The 22,566-nt window shown below is 40.2% G+C and overlaps 2 protein-coding genes across 3 annotated transcripts in view; both read left to right on the top strand.

Annotated features, from left to right (window-relative positions):
* The window catches only part of chst15 (carbohydrate (N-acetylgalactosamine 4-sulfate 6-O) sulfotransferase 15), a 34,035-nt gene extending 29,710 nt beyond the window's left edge, over positions 1-4,325 (top strand). For both annotated transcript variants that reach the window (XM_058621804.1, XM_058621803.1), the window contains exons 6-8: positions 243-399; positions 1,573-1,720; positions 2,987-4,325. In XM_058621804.1, the coding sequence (XP_058477787.1) occupies positions 243-399; positions 1,573-1,720; positions 2,987-3,180 (499 nt within the window). In that variant the 3' untranslated portion in view covers positions 3,181-4,325. The remainder of the gene's footprint in view (positions 1-242; positions 400-1,572; positions 1,721-2,986) is intronic.
* Positions 4,326-13,835: 9,510 nt separating this feature from the next.
* The window catches only part of cpxm2 (carboxypeptidase X (M14 family), member 2), a 28,777-nt gene continuing 20,046 nt past the window's right edge, over positions 13,836-22,566 (top strand). The window contains 2 exon segments of the mRNA XM_058621641.1: positions 13,836-14,758; positions 17,445-17,537. Of these exon segments, the coding sequence (XP_058477624.1) occupies positions 14,485-14,758; positions 17,445-17,537 (367 nt within the window). The 5' untranslated portion in view covers positions 13,836-14,484.

A 22,566-nucleotide genomic window follows, 5' to 3' on the forward strand; every position in this document is an offset into this window, starting at 1 on the left:
GGTAACACAGCAAATACTGATCTGAAGCTTGACTTTTACCAATTTTATATGACAATAGGTATCAGAAAAATCACAATTCAATCCTTTTAATCCCCCAAATTGTTCAGCCCTATTATAAACCCTACTGTCTCGGTTGCATATTGTTTTCTATGCATTAGTGTAATATTGTTGACGCAAAAATATGTATAATTGTCCAACTAACAATCAACTTTGTTTACTGACATGTTTGTGTTGTCTTGCAGGTTATACTCTGACTACCTTTATTTTGGTAATGCCAATAAGTCTGCAGAGGATTTCCATGTGAAGGTGGCCGAATCACTGCAGATATTTGAGCGGTGCCTTACAGAGAACACAATGCACTTGTGTGTGTACAACTATACTGTCTTAAATGCAATGCCAGTGAGTGTACCCTCCCTTCTACTTTTTGTTTGGCATTTAGCAACTGGCCCGTTAGCTGGTGGATAGAAAGGCAGTGAAAAGGAGTGATAAAGACAAATGGAGTGAAATTCACACCTCATTAAAGCATTTTACAGCCTGCAGGGCCTATTGTATGAAACGGATTGGTAGGACTATTGAGCCACTGAGGAGTTCAGCATCTATAGCCTCTCTTTGTGCTTAAAAAACCTGGTTTACCAGTGAACCAGCCAGTGCAGGGCCCCAGTGTAGGGCCCTTGGCCAGCGTTTCCCACAGTGCCTTGAGGAGAGGGGGAGTGTGGACCGTCCTCTTTTGGCCTCCCCCTCCAGACTGCCTTCTATTAAAAAGTCCTCCTCTCCAAATGCCACTGATGAGCTTTATGGCCCTGTGGGAGCATGCTTACTCTCTGCTGCTGGCCTAATTGCCCATCCACTAATTTCTCCTCAGAGTTATTAGACCGGGTGAAAAGCATTCCAGCTGCCCTCGATAAAAAAAGTTTAGAGCTCAGATTAGAGAATAAAAACATATCCATTGGCTGTTATACCAAATTGAATTAAGAAGGCAAGAGTTACTCGAGCTGTAATCCTGTATTCTGAAGGGCCTTTCAGATTTACTAAAGAGGGGAAAGGACATGGAGGTAATACCATTCCCTGTAACAAGCATTTATGCCAAAAAACTGCTCTGCCGTCATCAGTCACAGGAGAATTCAACAACCTATTTTAACAAGAGTGACATAACAAATGCTATAGTAAAGTCCTAGAAATAGATCAGTGGCCAATTATTTTTCACGAACTGAGGTCATTGTTTAAATCGAGAAAATGTCAAATGTTCTTTGAACGCAGGCCTTCAAATAGTTGTAGGTATTCATTTTTTATAAAGGATGAAAATGCAGCCGCTAATCTATCAAAGTAGAACTAGAGAATGTTCGTCAATTTTGCTTTACAACGGTTGTTATTAATGAGACACAGTAGAGGTGATAAAGCCATGTGGGGGAAATGTTAGGTTTATATCTGGTACATTGTTTATGTTGTGAATCTACTTCATCATTCTCTGTTTGACATTAGCACATGTTCATACCAACATTACAAAGCTGAATGCATGGGGGAGTTACAAGAGCCTGATTACCTCCCACTGATTGTTTCTGCTTGTGTGCTCAGGTCAGATTGACCATTGGCCTGTACATAGTGTACTTAATGGACTGGCTGACTGTCTTCAGCAAGAAGCAGATTCTGGTTCTGAGGTTGGAAGACCATTCATCCAATATGAAATACACAATGCACAAAGTCTTTGATTTTCTTAACCTAGGTGAGTGACCAACACATCCTGACATGTGACCAGTTACTTTCCTGTCCTCCTATTTAAAAAAAAAGATCACTGTAGACAATATAAATGAAGCACTTAGTGCAGTAAACCATATGCTGATTAAACTTTAATGTTTCACACAGACTAGGGCTGCACGATTCTGGAAAACAAATGTGAATCATGTTTTTTTTTTTGCTTAGAATTGAGATCACGATCCTCTGGCACATTTTTTTTCACAAATGGAAATATTTATTGCACTCATGAACAAAAGGATTATTGTAGTGGCTTAAGTGACACATGGCGCGTTCCCACTAGCTCATGACGTCATAACCAGGGAAAATGTGTGACGTCATTGGAAGAGGCAAAAGAACAATGCCGAACTGTAGATGAGTTAAAAAGACTTAACAATCCTGAAAATGTAGGTTAATCTCCAACATTTAGCAAAGGAAATGTCTGGCGCATTTAGCGACAGCACTGCTGAAAGCCTGCGATCGCGAGTGGCGAGCCGAATGGGAACCTTTTTTTGGCACAGGCTCGGGTGGTTGTGTGATTCTCGTCACTACACCTGGGTTTTCATCGCCATCCTTAACACACACTTCATCCTATGTTCTGTGCCGCACTCACTTGGCACCGCTGCATTTGATGTGAGAAACTGATAGAGGATGGTTTATTTACGCTGCAGCTCTTGAAATAAAATGCAGAAAAATCGTTGTCATTTAGAAATGAGATGACGTGTAGTTGTGAATCGAGATCGCAATTTTTTTTAACAATTTATCGTGCAGCCCTAACAGACAGATGTGAAAAGTTTTGTAATATTTATTTTTTTGTTTACATTCTTGAACATTTAAAAATGGTATTTTGTTATTTCTTGAGTACCATTGCATTGTAGAACTTCTGTTTCTTGTTTGCTTAAGTTATATACAGTGTTTGTTTAGAAAATAACTATTTTCAGGATCAGTGGTCGAATATTTTCATCAGATTGCCGTTATAGTAACAGGCCAATATATGTGTGACAGTCAAACCCAGTTGTGCTCTGTAATCTTACTCTTGAAGCCCTGTTAATTATGTCATACTAGGTCATTCCACAGTACAGTTTTCCAAAAGCCCAGACGTGATCATCACAGACACTGTCAGTTAGGTCAGATTACGGCTGAGTTACATTGAAAGAGTCCTTTACTACTGTATACTCTTTATGCTGTGGAAAACTCTCAAGTGTCTAAGAAAGCAGGCATGTGAAGTATGTGTTGTTGTTTTTTCTGTGTTTTACAGGGCCAGTGACAAAAGAAAAAGAATCAGAAATCACATGGAGTCCAGCGTCAAACACCAGGAGGCAGGCTGACAAAGACCTGGGTCCCATGCTGCCCATCACTAGAGAGATCCTGCAAGACTTTCACATGCCGTTCAATGAGAAATTAGCCCAAGTGCTACAGAATGACTCCTTCCTCTGGGAGGATAAACTCTGAAAAAGCCACCTTCCTTCACTTAAAAAGGGGGGAGAGAACTCATGTGTCAGCCATGTTTTGTGCCCATGAAAAATCAATGTTTTCTATTAAAATTATTTTTAAGTTACAAATGCGGAGATGACTCAAACAGCACAAGGGAAAATGGTAATTTTTTGGTGAGGGGGTTTCTTATCTTTGACCAGGTGTAAAGAATTTAATAGTGGATTCATACATACATATAGAGCTGAAACGATTAATCGATGAATCTTTTTTTTCTCTATTATTAATCGATTACTAAATTAATCGATAACTATTTTGATAATCAATTAATCGGTTTGAAGCTTTTTTCATGATTAAAACAAGATTTATGATTGTTTAAGCTTCTTAAATTTGAATATTTTCTTTGTTCTGGATAAAGAAATTATTAAAGGTCAATCATTTTGGTTGACAAAACAAGACATTTGAGAACATCATCATTTCCAGGTTTGACGAACACCAATCAACATTTTTCAAGGTTTTCTGATATTTTATGGACCAAACGATTAATTGATTAATCAAGAAAATAATCGACCGATTAATCGATTATGAAAATAATCGTTAGTTGCAGCTCTACATACATACAAAACTGAGTTCTACGTTGAAGCTTGGCATGATCACTTTAAAAATAGAATTGAAAAGACGACAACCAATAGTTCATTGTCAACCTTTTTATTCAATACAGCAGGAATCCAAGCAGAGACTTTCGCTGCCCTCACCATAATCCATTTACTATCCACTACTGCCCTCTACTGGGAAACACATGTAATTGGCTGAAAATCAGCCGTATGTCTGATCTTATCTTCACAATGTATATACTCTGTAAAACAATCATCACTGAATATCAGCAACAACCTTAATGCAAATTAGGGCCAGGCAATGATTCAATGATTTACTGCGATATCATTTTCTTCAAAATCAATATAGCAAAGGTCCGGTATATATCAATATAAATGTCAAGCACTGTGCAACACACTTTGAGACCCAAGACATAATTGCTGTGGAGGATTTTACGTCTGTTCATTTGTTTGAAACCTCATTTAACGGCTTTCTTCACTTCTCTCAGAAGCAAAACTAAATATTTAACGGTCTGATTTTTATCACAATAATTAAAATCAAATGATTTGCAACTTTGTTATTGTGATATTGTGATGACATTTTATCCATATTGCTCAGCTCTAATTAGAAATGACTGTGATTGCGATTGCAAGGCCACTATATCTGTTAAATTAATTAAAAGTTAATTGAAGAACTTAAACTGACTTCACTTTAGGATGAAATATAACCTGGAACAAATCCAGAACAATGTTAGAAAACCAGGACTGCACAATATTTACGGGAATGTCAGCATTGTTATGGTGAAATGAGCACAATGGTAGTATTGCAACATCACAGTTGAGACACTGTGACATCAGCAAGTGTGTGAGAGTCCTCTAGTGGTGATTCTGAGCACCTTACAGTATGGCCATGTTCCATAAATCGGTATCTTTGTAGGCTATAAATGAACCAATCATTTGAATAGTCACTTAAAAGTGGCATTTAGCCTGAAAAGATAACATATTAGTTTAACTAATCCCTCATCCTCCCTGTATGTCCAAGTAAACAACATAGAGTAAAAAAAAAACTAAACAAGTGATGACCACTAGTTGTCTAAATTAATGATGAATTGGATAAAACTGCATTGTAATTTTTGTCAATACCGTGCAGCAGTATTGAAAACACGTTGAATGCTGCCAAGGAATTAAATAACACACAGACTGAAACATAGTATAAGCTGCTATTGGAACATACTGTACCTATTCTCTACACCAGAGGGCAGACAACACTTAAGAATATATTTGTAATTTGGACTGATGGCATTCACTAAGTTACACCAACAGTGGTATAAGGACATCTCTCCAGCTTCAACAAGGTTCAGATGATCTGGTGAGTTGCCTAAACGCCTGATTTCAATCAAGAAAAATCTGGTGAGAAACAAAATTCCATACACACATGCCTCCGTTTTCTGGCATTCCCCGTCGGCCTTCTTCCAAAACATGCACATCCAGACAAACTGCCTTAAATATGAGTGGAAAAAACTCATTTATAATTCGAGGAAACCTGCAATCATTTTTTAAACGACTCGAGACTCATTGTTTTCGCTGCAGTTTTCAAAAGTGAATGCAGCTCTTTCACCGTCACAAATGCCAGCAGCCTTGGATGCATCCTCCTCACTGAAATCAAGACAATCTGACCGAGTGACTGCAAATCATTTGCATATTTACTCTGGAGTCTATCTGGCGGGCTGAAGAGGTTATGCTTCAATGAGAGCCTCCGACCAACTTCAATTTCCTCGGAATTCATAAATATTATCTAAGCTTCTTTCAACGCAGTCTGTGCTGAATCAGAGTACAGTAACTGACAGGAAACTGGACCAGCGCTGCTGCTGCTGCTGCTGCTGTGAAAACTTACATCAAAGATCCCACTTTTTCACATTTATGTGCACTGCCTCCATGTTTTACTTTGGTCACGGTGGCTTATACCAAAAAGACAAGTTACTGTTATGGGATATGTTTGTTTTCACAGAGATACAAAATATATTTAAACACATTTTAAATGGCAATACAGTTGATATTTGGCATGTATGGTCTCTTAACTCGTCATTTTCACAATACACACCATGAACTGAGCACAATAGAGACTGCAGAGTAAAGATGATGACACAACTACACTTCCTCTCGAGGCTAGAGTTAAGTCAGGCCAATTAACAGGGCCGATATTTGTCAGTTTTTAAGTAATCGCCATAAGCAAATTCATCCAAGGGGAATTTGCAGATTATTGCAGATTACACATCCTAAATCTATACATTAATTAAAATACATAATTGCACTGCAATCAAAATGCAGGTTGTAGAGACAGATCTACAACTAGCTTTCAATTATTTATTTAAAATTTGAGCAATATCTGTGTTGTTTTTTTAACTGTAAAACAATATATTCTATCGCATGGAGAAAAAACTCAAAAATCAACCAGACACATCAGCTAAAACATATCGGCATCATATAACAGCACTGGTTTCTTAATCTCGGCAAAGGCCATACTGTTTATAAATATTGTGGTGGAGGTGGAGCTTATGCATTTTGCAGCAATAACCCAACACAATTGTATCCAGCAACATGCGACAACATGTGACATCAGCAGCACCGATTAACCAACTTCAACTTCACATAAAACAGCAGCTGACATTTCATTTGGACATGAATACTTATTACTATATTGTGATTTTAACCTCTTGTGTTGAGTTGAGGCATTTGTCTGATGTATAGAAAATGTTACTTAAAAAAGCCATGCCAAGTGTCCCATACAACTAATATTGAAGGGTAATAACTACATGGACAAAAGAAGACGGTCTATGTTAACATCACCACAAAATATTAACCATTGCTGCAGTCGACCAACAGAAAACAGCCAAAACAATGTGGTGAATATGTGACAAATCCAACTCCTGACAGGCATTACTGATAACATTAATGATGGCCACGTTCAATTCATGTGTCAAACCAGCATTCACCAGTTAAAACTGAAGAAGCTAATAGCAACGCAGCCATAATTCATCCTATTCTTATTTATTTTCTTGTCACTGTGTTGGATGCATCAAAACAGCCAAGCAAATCCCTTGTGTCTTAAAACTGATTCTGATAATGTAAGTACAACACGACAATGAAAATGATACACATAAATATGGCAGCAACATAATATATACACATAAATATGGCAGCAACATAATATGTACACATAAATCAATCAATAAATAAACAGGGAGTGAGCATTAGTTTGACTATACCATGTTTGTAAACACCACCCAAACACAGACAAGACATCCAAAACAGACAGTGATATATATTAACTGTCAACAAAACATTACCTTGATGAAAAGAAGAAGCGCTTGTCAGCATCTCAGCATCAGTAAATCCTTCCAAAAAGCCGCCAAATTGCCAAAGTGGAGTTTCAGTGGTGTCAGAGCCAACATGGCGCTGATGTTTGACCCAACAACCTCACGGAGCGACGGGAGCTAATGACTCAAATCAGGCCGGGAGACAACGTGTTTGCATTGTTATTAGTTTAGCATGCCCATGTGTTTAATTAATTATGAATTTACATTTTAATCAGAGTGAGTAACCGCAGCGCGGCTCGGAAAGCCCCACTGAACAACCAGAAGACCTGCAACAACACCTGCAGCATCCCGTTTAATTAGACCGCCTCATTGTCACAGGTGCGTTTGTTTGACGCTGCAGGAAGTAGTTACAGTCACGTGAGTGGAGCTACAGACCTCTACTCACAAGGTTTGTATATGTATATACACATATACATATATACATATATATGTGTATATATATATATATATATATATATATACACATATATATATACATATATACACATATACATATACATAAACTGTACATATATACATACATATAAAGTGGTTTAGTATATCTAAAAAAGAGGACTGCTGTCATGTATGATAAAATAATTGTCTGTCACGCTGAATGTAATTAATATAAAACGTCAAAAATAACAATTAATTAAACTCAATTAAATGTCAACATTACTGCATTGTATTCAATAATGATAAAAAAAAAATCTGAGTGTTTTACAGCTACTGACATGTATGTCTTTGTGCTTCTTCAGAATAAGAAACCGACAGGAGCGACCCGAAGGAACTGCCACCTCCTCTCTGTATAAGACAAGTCAGCAGAGTCTTCTCTATGTCTAACAAAGGCAAGACCTATAGATTCCGGCAGCAGCATAGTGATTGAGTCTCTAAACCTAAAGTCAGTGTGCGTTAAGTCACATTTAAGGGGTTCACACCAGGATGTTGGATGTAATTGAGAGAGAGAGAGAGTTCCTCCTTGGGTCAATTTCTCCTCTGTCAGTTTGGATAAGCTTTGATGCAAGGGCTTTCCCACCACTTCTCCTTCCTCTTCATCAAATCTGTCTGAACGCCTCTGCTCCTTCCTCTCATATGTCTCCTGTGTCAAACTAACCCTGCTGTTAAAAAGAGAGACGTTTGTGTCCTGAGTCCTAAGTTTAAGACCTTTGACCATCACAGTGAGGATAAAATATTGCCTCCAGACCACCGACAGTGACAAGTGCTTTCTGTGGCTCATAACTCTCTTGTGATCCTTTCAAATGAGCCGACTCTAAATGAAAGATCCCTTATTAGAATCATAACCCTGCCGCGCAATGATTTATGAAGAATTTCTTGAATTAACAAGACAGAAAGATCTGGATGCGTAGGTTTATTCAACAGACATTTGTAGTCCATCATGCTGTTAGAACGCTCTGATAGTGTGCCAGTTATATTTGAAGAGTCTGTGTGAGGCCCAGTCATGCTCACTGATGATGGAGCGAGCAAGGAATGCAGGAAACAAACAGAGCTTTAGAGAAACTGCAGTCTCAAGTGGGTGAGATTTGTCACCGTAGTAATATAATGAGTATTCTCGATCCACAAGAAATTAAACAGAAAAGTCTTAAGAGTTCTGTGTGATGGTTAGCATTCTGACCAAAACATCTGTTTGTGATATGCAGTGCTATGCAGATTTATCTCTTTTGGACTCATATTATCGAAATAGAAATGGTCCATGGCCAAGCTTGTGATTACTGATTGGTCTGTTAACTTTTCAATCTTTCATGCAAAGTCATAGTTATGATGGCATCGTCAAAGTGCATGCAGTTGTTTTGATGTTTTGGGTCTGCGAGCATTCCCAGGCTCTTGTAAAGTTGTCGCCCAGCCTCTTTAAAAACTTGTTTTTGTTTTGGTGTGTGTGTTTACACTGCTGAGCCCAGGGGCAGACATGTCTTAAATCTCATTTGCATGCCTGTTTGCATCCTAATTATTTGTATTAATGGTTCTGTTTAGTCCTCCAACACTGTAGATGTACTAAACCAGATGTTTCTCCTTTTGTGTTTTCTCCAAACCCTGCAGGCCTCTTGTGTCCTTGCAGTTGTGTCACCAAGGACAGATGATTCAGGGTTTGTTGCATTAACTCACATCGAACTCTCGCCAAACATCTCACATTATGAACAATACCGACTTGTGATGTGATTGCATCTGTGCCTGGATGACCATCTCTTCAAAGCTGCAGAAACGTCCAGATGTCCATCCGCTTTCTCATAAAACCTGTTTTTTTGTGGATTTCTTGAACACAGCTGTTATCAAATCAGTCATAAATCTGCGGTGACTTAGATACTGAAAACCTTGTATATTTCATCAGTGTGCCAAACTCTTTTGATTTCTACTATACTGAGAAATATAACGTTTTATATAGCCAAGAAAACAGCAAGTTGGTAATAAAGATTAATCAATACAACGATAGCCAAATAACTTTTATTACATTTGATTGTGCTCATATGCAAAGTAATGGTCCCATCACCATTCAGTTGCCATTCAAATTAAAATAAAAATTGGATGTGAACGTCTGGCCTGTTTTGGTCACATCCATCTGGAGTGCACATCATCTGTGGCGAATGTGGACGTATTAGAAACACAGGTGCTCAGGAAGGGAGTGTTTTTGGTGAGGAAGCCAATGGTCGACTGTCCTGCGACAGATCCGGTCATCAAGCAGTTAAAGCGACATTGTAAAAGGGCACCTTTAGATCTAAGTGTGTGTGTGTGTGTGTGTGTGATAAATATAGATTAAGAGGCTTTTCATCATACATTATCAACAGCCTATCCAAACCACACATAACAGTAAATTGTGCAACATTTTAGAGCTATGACAAATCTAATAGTTTCTGCAGGGATCGTACAATATGAGCATGATTTGACTGAGGCAGTGCTGAAAAATAAAAATAAAAACCCACAAGTGTAAAACTTAGTCAAGTGTAAAACACAGATGTTGGGTTATTACTCACATATACCAGAGACATTTTATTTTTTTTATGAAAAAATAACTTTTATGGGTATTTAAATCGTAATTATTCAGATCCTGTTTGACCAGTATGCACTTAAACATGCACAGAGATCCCTGTCACATCCTGCACTGTCAAAGAGCTGCTGTCAGGCAGACAGAGACCACTGCTGCAGATCTAATCAGTTTAGAACTCGTTTCTCCTGATCTTCACTCACAGCTCTAAACAGTCGCAGTGATAATTACACAGAGATTGCATTCAGGTTGACTCGTCTTTGTTGATTTTATGCTACTGTTTTTTAATGACGTTGTTTTCCTTCTTGTGTGTGTCTAGTATCTGAATGTTACATCCAAATGGTAAGGTGACTTAAACCTGCAGTGCTTAACTTCTTTTTATTTTTGTTGTTTGGTGTTATTGATTATAATCCATTAGGTCCTTGTCAATACTTTGTCACAACGGGGGGGGGATCTATCTATCGAGGAACACAGAGAGATTTGAGCTGATAATGATTGACAATGGTTTCAATGTTGGACACCTTTCTTTATATTCAAAAGGTTATGCACTACAGCTTTAATCCATGCTTCACAGAGCGGAAACAAACTGTGCAGTTTTGTGAGACAACTCCTCCACCACATACTTAATTCCTAATATAAATATATATATTATAGCAGCTCCATTTCTTGTTTTTGCTACCACTTTATCATCCAGGGTCACAGGGGGGCTGGAGCCAATCCGAGCTGACACAGGGTGAAAGGCAGGGTACGCCTTGGACAGGTCACCAGTTCAATGCGGGGGCCAAAATACAGAGATGAACACTCACACATGGTCAATTTAGAGTGACCAATTAACATCTGAATGTTTTTGGTGGAGGCCACGTGATTGGTGTAGTGGTTAACGCTCTTGCCTTTGCAGCAAGAAGACCAGGGTTCGTAACCAGGTCGGAAAAAAGGGCCTTTCGCATGGAGCTTGCATGTTCTCCCCGCGTGTGTGGGGTTTCCTCCCACATTCCAAAAACATGCATTATGGGGATTAGGTCAATTGGACACTCTAAATTGACCATAGGTGTGATGGGTCAAGCCCTGTGATGGACTGGCGAACTGTCCAGGGTGAACCCCAGCTATCGCCCTATGTCAGCTGAGATTGGCACAGCACCCCTCCGGGACCCTCATGTGAAGGGTAAAGCAGCAGCAGTAGAAGATGGATGTTTTTTTTAATCAGGAGTACGTGGAAAAACCCACACACACATGCAAAACTCTACACAGACAGGCCCTGGGTCAAACCGGAACCTCAACCGGTGATCTTCTTGATGTGAGGAAACAATGCTAGCCACTGTATCACTGTGTGGCCTATAGCAGCTTCAATATGAAAATATTGGCAATAAGAGTTGAGAGCAGAAAGGTCAGCTGGATTCATATCATGCATTAGTTTCTAAAGTATAAAATACCTCTTTCTACAAGTCAGATAGCGTAGGAAATAGTAGCTGGAGGCCAGTGGCCTCTTTCAATATTCATGCATTCATAAGTCCAGCTTCATATAACTCAAACATCTTCCCCCTCAATATCATAATTCAACACTGGCTGCAGTGTTACCTTCCCCCCCCCCTCGCTCTCCTTAGAAGAAAGTGTCTCGGAAATCAAATGGAAGACAAAGAAATAAAAGTTCAAAAAGTGGTCTTAATCACGTTAAAGCACTGGATCGATGGACTAGATAGTCAAACTAATGTCATTTTCCTAGAAAACAAGGCAGTGAGGTCATAAGCTGACACAAATGTCCATGAATATTGGACACGGGGGACATCCGCCAGTATTCTTCACTGCATTAGACATCTCTACAATGATCACAAATGGTCACAGCCACTAGTTTTAAAGTGTAAATAGCATGAACTATGCAGGAATGTATATATATATATATATATAGATACATATATATATATGTATCTATATATATATAAATCCCATTTAACTCTTAACCTCAGAATGCATCGCAAATGTGGCTCACAGCCTATAATGTCGCACTCAGGGTCGAGTTTGATGGATGTGTTTTTGCATTTGTACAATTTTTATGTGCGTCTGTATACAGACTATATTAAATTCTCACTCATGTGAAAGGCAAACGATGTGCACTTTCATTTCAATCATGATTGAAGCCAGTGTGTGTGTGTGTGTGTGTGTGTCGTTTGTCTGCACAATGGTAGCCGTGCCATGTGCTCCTGAGTAGTACAGTACAATTATACATTATTCTTTTCACCCTCTACATTCTGTATCTCCAGCCAGACCCCTTTCTTCATCAATTACCGGGTGCCAACCAGCAGCAGAGAGGAACGGCCGCTGTGCCTCTGACCTGTCACTCTGAGCCCTGACGTCCAATTAATGAGAATTCAGTGGGGGGTTTTCTCCCCATAAGAGATTATGGAGAGAGGCAGGAGCCATCACTCTCCTACCTTGGGTGTTCCTCGCTGAAAAAGACAGCTATTGTCACAACATGTCTGCCTCAAGCTGCTCTGGTCCACAGCCTGATAAGCAGCTGCTTGATGTCCTTGCTTCACACTGAATCAGGTATTTTAAAGCAGACAGTTTGTTTTATTTCACACAGCAGGTTTAAGAAATTATGACAAGCTTCTAATAAAGGCTGACTGTTTCTAAGTAACTTTTATATTGTGCTGAAGATAGTTTCAATTTGAAAATCTTCAACATTTTGAAAAACTTCCACTTCAAATCACATGAGACACATGTGCTGGCTGGTTTGTCCATTCGGGCTGTTGTCAGCTTGGATGGGTGTAGTCTGCATGTGGAGTGGGTGAACAGTGAACGCCTGCCTAGCTGACAAAAGACTGTGCCAGCTGAGCACGGAGTATTGCAGCCTGGAGCTGTCCACCCACTCCACATCCTGTTGTCCTGTGATACACTCCAGCCTCAGACTGCTTTTGCCTCCATTCATACGATCCCTGACTCCCAGGTGTTAAGTCTTATTTCCATGCAGCCGTTTTAGACTTTGCTCTATTTGTACAAAGTCCATCCACATGAGTTGTGAGTAATGATCTGACGCGTTTAAATTGGGCAGCATGCCGTAAGGGCACCAGGCTTGTTAAAGGGTCATTATCTTTGCCTTAGTTCGCCTTGCCTCAGGTTGACAAAATGTCAAAAGCTGTTGTTATTAGTTGTGTGAACGATCCCTGGAGTCACTTCTCCCTATGACTAAATCTCACGAGCCCAAGGCGGGACATTTCTCAGCTCAGCTATAAATCTACATGCCTGTGAAATGCCAGGGATGCTTGTGATTAAACCTTTGTCCTGTTTTTAAGTATTTGACCAAAGGAGAGAAAAAAAAAATAATAATGTGAAAAATATGGTTTTAATCAGGAGTTGGATTTCTGGCTTGTGGAACTAAGACTCCATCAACTGCTGTGGGTCATGTTTGTGTGTGTGTGTATGTGGGAGTAAAGGAGAGAAAGAACTTCTTGAGGACAGGCGGCACTGATGTGATGTGCCGTGACACACAGGGTAAAACTTCCGTGTGTTGGAACATGTCTGGATGCTCCACAGAGAGTTTGTTGAGTCGGATTTCTGCCCACTTGTTAAAGTGTAAATTAGAAGTCCACACAGGTCCTGGCTGAAACACAAGCACAACCTCAACTTGCAAAGGAGCAACAAGCTAATTACCTTTACCAGTGAGGGGACATCATGTGGAGTGCAATAACAGACCCTTACTAAGAGCTGTGATGCACTGCTCTGACTGAAAATGGCAAATCACTGCTACTGTTTCTTCAGGAATGTATATTTTGTGCCAATCTGGACTTCAAACGCACCCAAACAGTGGATGGACAGGAAAGCTCGCCTCTGCTTCTCCTTTGGACACACAAACGCGTGGACTGGTTAGCTGATTAAATCCCAGAGTGGAGAGGAAACTTTTCCTCTGTCAAAGCAGCGCCTGCCCCAGACAAAGTGGGAGGAGATGGAGATGAAAGCAGATACTCCATATGTCAATTCATGTTCAGATTTCTATCCCTATTTCACTTCGGTGAAATGACTGCAAAGTGTCAGCAGAGAGGACTGGATTGAATTTAAACAAGAACATTTCTTTTTTTAAGTCTTCTGCCAGCATCTGAAGGACAGATCTGTCTGTCTTCCTGCCTCTACCTTCTGCACTCTCTCATCTTCTTCACTCTGTGCTTCTCCCTCCCTCGCTGCATTTTTCCCAGGCTGAGGCGTCCATGGACCCTCTGGCTCCGCTGCTTTCGTCAGTAACTTGGAGCGCTCCGAGAACTTTGTGAACTCCCCGTGTTTAAGTTGGAAGGGAGAGGAAGGGGAGCAGTTGATGGGACAAAGCCCGGCAGCAGTGGCAGGCTCCTCTGGAGAAGGCATCAGGACTCTCAGCTGGAGATAATCCCTCGGGGTCATGACAAGACAGCACCGCAGCCTCCTCACGCCCCTGGCTCTACTGGGACTCCTCGTGGGGTTTGTGGACCTCAGCCATGGTGAGGATGAGGATTACTACATGCAGGAGTTGCTGACAAGAGAACAGTACAACCAGGTTCAATTCCTGGAGAAGCCAGTGGACTCGACACCTGACAGGTATGAGCACCCAAGCCAAAACCCTGACAAGAAGGTGCCCAAGGGAAAGGAAGACAGCAGCAGGCAGACAGATCAAACCACAGCTAATGCCAAATCAGGTAAAAGAATTGCCCTCTCTTTGAATTTTCAGCTATAAAAAAACATTATTTGTGCTTTACAGCTCATTCAAAAAACAATCTTACCTGTGCCAATGCAATCAAAAAAAGTAGAACTAACCCAAATGAAACACCTACATAATCAATATTTTTACTGCAGGGACTTTAACCTTAAAAACTTAATTTGCGACTGCAACTTTCTGAGTCAAAGCAGCCACTAGATGACAGTGTATGGCTAATAATTTGGGCTTTTTAAGGCAGGATTGTTTAACCAATAAAATAAACATGACTGAAATGAATTTTCACAAGAACTTGCACCTTATTGTTGTTCAAAAAGCCACCGTTAAATTGCAGTCTCTCTCTCTTGCTCTCTCTGTCTGTGTCTAATGTTCCCCAGGACACAATTTGATCCATTCAAATGTAAAGTATGAGGCAAGTGATTGAACCTCTGTGTCCTGTGGGACTTCAGAGGAACAGCTGCCTTCAATTCACATGAAAAAAAAACCAAAACAAACAAAAATGGCCTCCTCAGGTAGTCCTCCTCCTCATCTTCCTCGCTCCCCCACGTGCATATACATCAGAGCCATTTTTCCGTGTTATATAGCTTCTATACCACAACAGCCTCGTGCACATCAGAGGTCAGGACTGAATTACACGTCGGAGCCAGAACACATGTGAAATCCACATTTTTCCCCCCCCCACCACAGCAGTGGGAACTGGCAGTGCTGTCCTGTTATAGCACATGTAGAAAAATACAGCTGAGGGCTTTGTCTCTCCCTCTCTCTCACTCTGGGACTCTCAGCACATGCAGTAGCAGGTTTGTAGGTATGTTTCAAATCCTGTCAGGTGATTGGAGGAAGGTAACAGGCGTGAATGTTTCTGTTGGATGGCGGCAGGTAATTTTGAGCAGCTGTGTCGACAGTGACCTCACGTTTCAGGCATCTGGCTTCACACAGTCTCAAAAGAGATGCCCGCTGCAGGTTGGAGACAAGGAGTATGACAACATCACATTAATATAATAATATTGACCAAATAAAAAAAAAGTGTGTTAACCCTTCAAAAACAGAGCATTTCTGCTGATACAGACCTTTTTTCAGCACAACCTAGGCAATCTGATTGACTTTCTTAAATGTGGAAATACGTCACAGTTCAAAGTTCACTTGGCTCCTTTTTATGAACAAAAAGTAAAGAAAAATTGTCTATTTTGTGCACATTTGTAACACATTTGTTAAAGCCTGAATATGTGACCTATAAACACACCCCCTAAGGTGCACCTGCAGCACAGATCCGTGCCACGTGAGCAGTGCACGCTGGGTTAATGTTCTGCTGGAATGCAAATAGGTCATTTGCTTAGTCCCATGTTTACTGTGATCGTTTTAAAACATGATAGATGTGTTATGTTTATCCATGAAGAAAGGCATTAACTTTATACTTTTTAAGATTTGGTTGGGATTATGGACATAAACCCATAGTAATAGACTATTAAACATCTGAAACTGAATGACACAATGTTTTTTTTTTATTATTACATGATTTAAAATGATTCGTTTTTTATAGGGAGAAAAAGGTTAGAGAACTTTCTCACACAGCAAGGAAGCAACTCAACTTATATTAAATAATAGGATCAGTGCTTCTTTATGTCTAGAAGCATTTTCATTATGTGTATGTTAGAGTGTACACAGTACATGCGCAGAAGAAGTGTCAAATTCTGTGATTATTGGTATTAGGATGTGACTGAAAGATGGTCTTATACATAAAAAAAAAACAAAAAAAAACTGCCAATGAGTTTCACTCACACAACATTTTATCCACTCGAGAGCCAGGAGTAGGTTACACTGAATACTTGACACTTTAACCTGTAGAACTGTTTTTACTTTTACTTTTTAAAATAGCCATTTTAAAACTGCATACAGGTTAGGATTAGCCCATGGCCCCATCACTTACCCTAACACTCCCACTTCTTCTGTGTTTAATGTATTTCTATTAACTCAACCCCCTAAAGCAACTTACGTACGTATCTTCCAAAATATCCTCAAGTCCCCGCGTAAACCCAAGCCAACTTTTCGTTTATGATACTTTGGCATCGACATAGTGAGCGTCATATCGGAGTGCTGTGTATCTCCACTGTGTGCAGCTTGGTGCACATTGGTGAGGATTTAACCTGTTCCCCCCAGAATGAGACGAGGATAAAGACTTTCAGATGTGAGAGGGATTGTTATCACATGGGGCCTATATCCTGACCTGACACTCTGTCAAATAAAAAGCACCCGCTTCACTTCTTCTCATCTTCAGTCCTTGGAATGTGACCCTCTGCTGCATGCACAAGGTATTTACATGATTGATCTTAACCGCTAAGGCCGCTATATTGTAAATGTTATCGGTGTATTAAAGATCTCAAATGAGATTGCAAATTAATGGCCACAGTGTGTGGGATATATCATGTAAGGAGCACAAGAGTTAAATGTTTTCAGATTCCTGGCCTGCAGATAGTCTTTTGGTTCAGTCCCCAATCCTGAATCCATCCACATGTGTGAGATGGACTCCAGCCAGTTTCTTTCTTTTTCTCACTTTCCCTTGCTGTACATATGAATCAGCAGTTTTAAACAGATATAAACGTTCATGACGACCCTTTGAAAAAAGACAAAATGTAATGTTTCTCTCCCTGTAATATTGTCATTTCCTTCCTTAGCGAACAACAAAAAGGGAGAGAAGAACAAAAAGAGCGCCCCGAAAACCCCAGATGGCATCTCAGACGGAGGACAATACAACTCAATAAAAGATGGTGAGTAAGGAACCACAGGTTATGCTTGCTTGTTATGTGAAATTCATGATCTCATAACAATTCATCTTCCCACCAATGTAATTTCTCTGCTTCCACAAGCTGCTGTGATGAAAAAACAGAAACAAACGCTCTCAGAGATGATAAATATTTTGGAGAGAGGGGAAGACTTCTCAAAAAGCATATTTTCCCTCCGAGGAAAAGTCTGGCAGTGTACGATGACACTCTCACAAGTGGAGTTGTGCCACTGAGGCGCTGGCGTGCTTGCCCTTTGCATTCAAGCAGTGGGTTTGGTTTCCATGGATTACAGGATATTTGCTAAACTGAATCCAAGATGTCACTTCTCTGTCACGTCTGAGGACAGATTCAACTCATCTTGCTCAGACTGTTTTGGGGCAAAGTGCATGCAGTTGGACCTCAGACTTTCCGCCACTCTAAAATTGGCAATATTGTCCATATAACACCTATTTGCTCAGTGTCAGACAATTCTAGCATAACAGGAAGCTGTATTTATGCTGCTGGGAGGGTGAGATTGGATGTGACGGCCAACTGTGAATTTATGTGTTTATATTGAGGCTATTGTCAGGAACCTACCGAGACAGACAGAAAGGCTGCCATTTTAAATTTAACACGCGTGGAATGGGAGCAGAAACTTGGACATTCGTGCGCATAGGAAAATGAGAACTCCATGCTGACACGCCTGGCACATAGCACAGACTCCCAAAATCATGTCTTCATGGCTGAAACGGTGACTCAGCACCAAACTGTTTCCCGTATTTGTTTTCACCATCTCCTGGTAGCAGCCGAGGGCCTCAAAAGTATAAAATTAAATCATGCACAGTCTATGCATCAAGCTGTTTCCAACGGCTTAAAAAAGTCGTGTCGCCTCCAAACATTTCATTCTTCAGCGACTGTTAAAGATGTGGCAGAAGCTCACCGCCTGCCACATCTACACATTCACCTAAACAATAGGGAATTCATTAAATAGAGCTTTAAGAATAGCAGGGCTCGTCAAAGCCTGACTCAGCAGATGTTTCAACAGTTCATTCATTAGTCCCATCAGACGCAACAGAAATGTTCCCGCTGAGATATCACAGCTTGTCACGTGTGCTCAGCCAAACCACAGAGGCCGGGGTTTTGAAAGTCCGGTCTGTGAAAAGGTTGTGTCAGTTTGTGTGATTTGTCTTGAAAAGAAATACTTTTTCTTTTCCTCGTGAAAAATTGAATTGATTAAACTCAAGTTTAATCAGTTCAACAAAAGTTGCATCGTCTTGTATTAATATTTGGATTTTTATTTGGATTTTTAAAAAGGTCGAAGGCTTGTTGTTTGGAATAGACATATGGAATAGTACATAGACAAACTATGAATAAGTCACACACCTTGACTATTTCAAATCCACTACCAGATGTGAAATAGAAATTTGAAATACATGCCTCAGCAGTAACATGGCTAATGGTCTGGAAAGCAACATGAGTCCTTCACTGTCAACTCTATCATTTGTAGCACACATTATTGTTGGATCCGGTTCATGTCTTTCTCTGTGGATCCACTTGCAAAGGATAGCATGTAGATGGGGATGATGATTTAAGGCTTTGGAACATGGCAGAAGCACGTCCTTTTTAGTTCGATCCTCTGGGGCCACTTAAAGGCTCTAGTATTTTGTGATTTCTGATTCCAAAAATATAGCATCACATGTTTTATTGGTCCCAGTCCTACCAGTAGCTTTGCCTCTGGCTTGTCAATCAATTACAGGAGGGAGTAAATTGGCTATTTAGCTATGTTTGCTTTATGCGCCAAATATTGCAGCTTGTGTGTATCTCTTGTGATTGACACTCTTCAGCATCTCAGACACATCGAGGCTGATGGAACAATTACAAAACACAAAGCCAACTTCCTCTGTGGCTCAAAAATGCACCTAACTGGCAGCTTCTGGTGCACATCCTGTAAAAGCAAATGTCCGGATCTTAACGGGAATTCCTTTTGTTCTTTTCTCTTCCTCTTCTCATTTTTGTGAAGGCTATGCTGGCTGGATGACCAGAGGCTTGTGAAGCTGCATGCACAAAAAAAAAAAAAAGGCTGTTGCTCCATGGAAATTTTGACTCTAAATTTCAACGCTGCGGTCCGGGCAGGTCTGCTAACACCCAAAGAGCCAGCGGGCAGCAGACATTTCACGCGTCAACCTTGATTTGCCCATTTGGCCGTCACTAGGTGATATCCACTCCAGTGTAAAAGATGAGCCAATCTCACACAAAGAGCCCTATTTAGCCAACATCATCTCAGTTACTGCAATCACTTAAAGACAGGCATTTGTTCAAATGAATTTGAGGCTCCCTCCAGCAGCAAATGAAATAACATTCTGAACTGACGTGCAGCACTCTTGTTTGAAGACTATAATTTTCTAAAATGGCCTCAAGTGCAGCCACGTGTTGAGCCACTACTGTGGCATTAGTGGGCGTCACCGCATAATTGGCATGGTGAAGGACTTAATTAGAAGACGATTATTTATACTGATGACGGCTAATTGTCATCATCGGTCCTACCAGCAACCCTATGAGCTACGTGGCATATTGCATTGTAGATTTATGTAGTTACGGCTGCACAGAGTCCAGTGTCATCAGCTACAGTAACAAACCTGATTTAAATAGGAGCAATATGGTAACATTATTAACCATTTATGAGAATTATAAATCTTGTCAGTATAAAAAAATGACTGTGTGGCAACATGAGACAAATCCTTTGAAGTTTCTCTTGAAGAAAACTAATCCATACATGAAACAACTTCATCTACCTTTTCAACATGTGGGTAGGTAGACACATGTGACATCACTGAGCTCATGCACTGGTGTGGATGTTAAACTGTGTTTTTTGTATTTTATAATCAAACTGCCAGGTTTGTCTTTAAAGGTTCAGAAAAGTTTCAGTTCAGTCGAGAATTCTGCTTTGATTCTTATGCCTCTTTTTTCTCCACTCGCATCAAAGTTAGATAAGGTGCAGCGGAGATATTAAAGAAAAAAATAGCGCGTTTACAGTTTGGGGACAAGATGAGTGACAGGTTCAACATCCTCAATCTGGAACAAAAGAAGAGTATGATGTTACCCTAGGCAACAGAACAAATTGACAAGTAGAGATGGTGATGAGACACAGACATACAAATCAAAAAAAACATTTCTACTGTATACACCTGTGTTTGAGTAAACACGTACAGTGTGTGTTCAAGTGGTAACCCAACACCCATCAATCATTTTGGCCAGTGCCATGTTGCTGTGTTTTTTTTAAAATCAGAAGTAAGTTAGGGTGGGACAGACTGAGAGCATGTCCAATACAAGTCCACCTGCAACCATGCACTGATTGGATGATGTTAGAAAAAAGGTTATTGTGCAAGTCTGACTAAAACCAGACTTGTATGAAAGTACATGTAAATCCCACTGAAATTATACAAAAAGGAATTTAGAAGGGAATTGGGCTTGTGACCTTGGGATGGGTCAAGGGCTGGAGTGCCCCTGAGCAAGGCACCCAACCCCCCCATTGCAGATAAGTGCTGCCCACTGCTCCTGCGTCTGATTTGTGTGTGTTCACTTCTGGTGTGTAAAAAAAGGATGGGTTACATGTAAATTTAAATTTCAAACTCACGATCACTGTGTGTGTGTGTGTGTGAGCACAAACCAAATAAATTCTATTTCTAACACAGCCAGATAACATGACTGGGAGTCAAATAACTACTGCATGTATACATTCAGTTGGACTCAAGTCGGCCTGGTCACGACCTGGTGGTTTGTGCACGCTCCACAGCCCCACAAGCCAGTACACAGTACGATAAGAATAAGAAGACAACAGCAAGAAAAACATGACTTCATTCTTGCTGGTATATATTTTTTTTTGTTTTTGACTGACAAGGAGACTTTATGCTCTGCCAGCTCAAATAATAGAATAAGTTCATGGACGATAGGAAGACTCAGAAAAGACCTTGACATGCTAACAACTAGCCACCAGCTAACCTGGAAACCGTTTACTACTCTCAAGTGGAAAAGGGGGCATATTGTTGTAGCAGTGGCAGACACACTCAAATTGAATAAATCAGTCCCACACTGCTGCTGTGATACTGGCACCATGATAGTAATCTAATTAAACGACACAGTCGAGCTGCAAACTGTAGCTCAGTATAACTGTGCATGGAAAAATACTGACTGTGTCTATGCCTCAATACTTACTATGCTTAATCGTCTGTTAGATATTCAATGGGACTATTATGGACATCATGGTGTCCTGAAGAAGACTCAAAACTATAGTGACTGATTTTTTGTCATAGACTGACATACAAATCCTTGCCCTGGTGGCCATTTAAGAGAATGCAAGTGTGCATTTTTTGTGTACTTCCGTTTTGGCTTCACTGTCCAGACCCTAACACTATATATTAGTAATCCTACAGCCTGTGGATTACTAATGTCTGAAGAATGAAACGTTAGTCTTCATCAAACAGGCAGTCCATTATCCAATGACAGCTAAAAAAAAATAAATAAAAAAAGTTTCTCTAACTGAAACATTGTCCTTTGATCTCATGTTTTGTGAACTTGACGGATTTGTGGCTCATTTTCTCTCTTTCAGGATAACGACACATGCTCAAGTCATTACAGCATTCTAATCATGTATTCATTGTGCAGTTAGATGGCGGCAGGAGGTGGACCTTGCAAAATTACAAAGAAGGAAATGTTCATAGTGTACAGTCATTAATCACCCATGAAGCTCGACACATTTTGAAATTCACAGCCATTTATAAATGAAAGTCTCCGGCAAGCTGTTAAATTCCATTTCCTCCATACAGACTAACCTGTTAAGTAACCTGTTAAAGATTTTTTGTGCTCAAAATATGATCTTTTGGTGTTTGTCGCCCACTGCGTGTTGTTGTCTACAGTAGGTTATTGTTATTATATAAAGTGCATGCTATTAGATGCTGTGCAGTTTTGTTTGCTTCACACATTTGAGCTCACTGTGCAAAGTCTAAATCACTCTGTCGTTGCCTTTGAGTCATTTGGT

Source organism: Solea solea, chromosome 21 (assembly GCF_958295425.1).
Source record: "Solea solea chromosome 21, fSolSol10.1, whole genome shotgun sequence".
Taxonomy (NCBI): Eukaryota; Metazoa; Chordata; class Actinopteri; order Pleuronectiformes; family Soleidae; genus Solea; species Solea solea.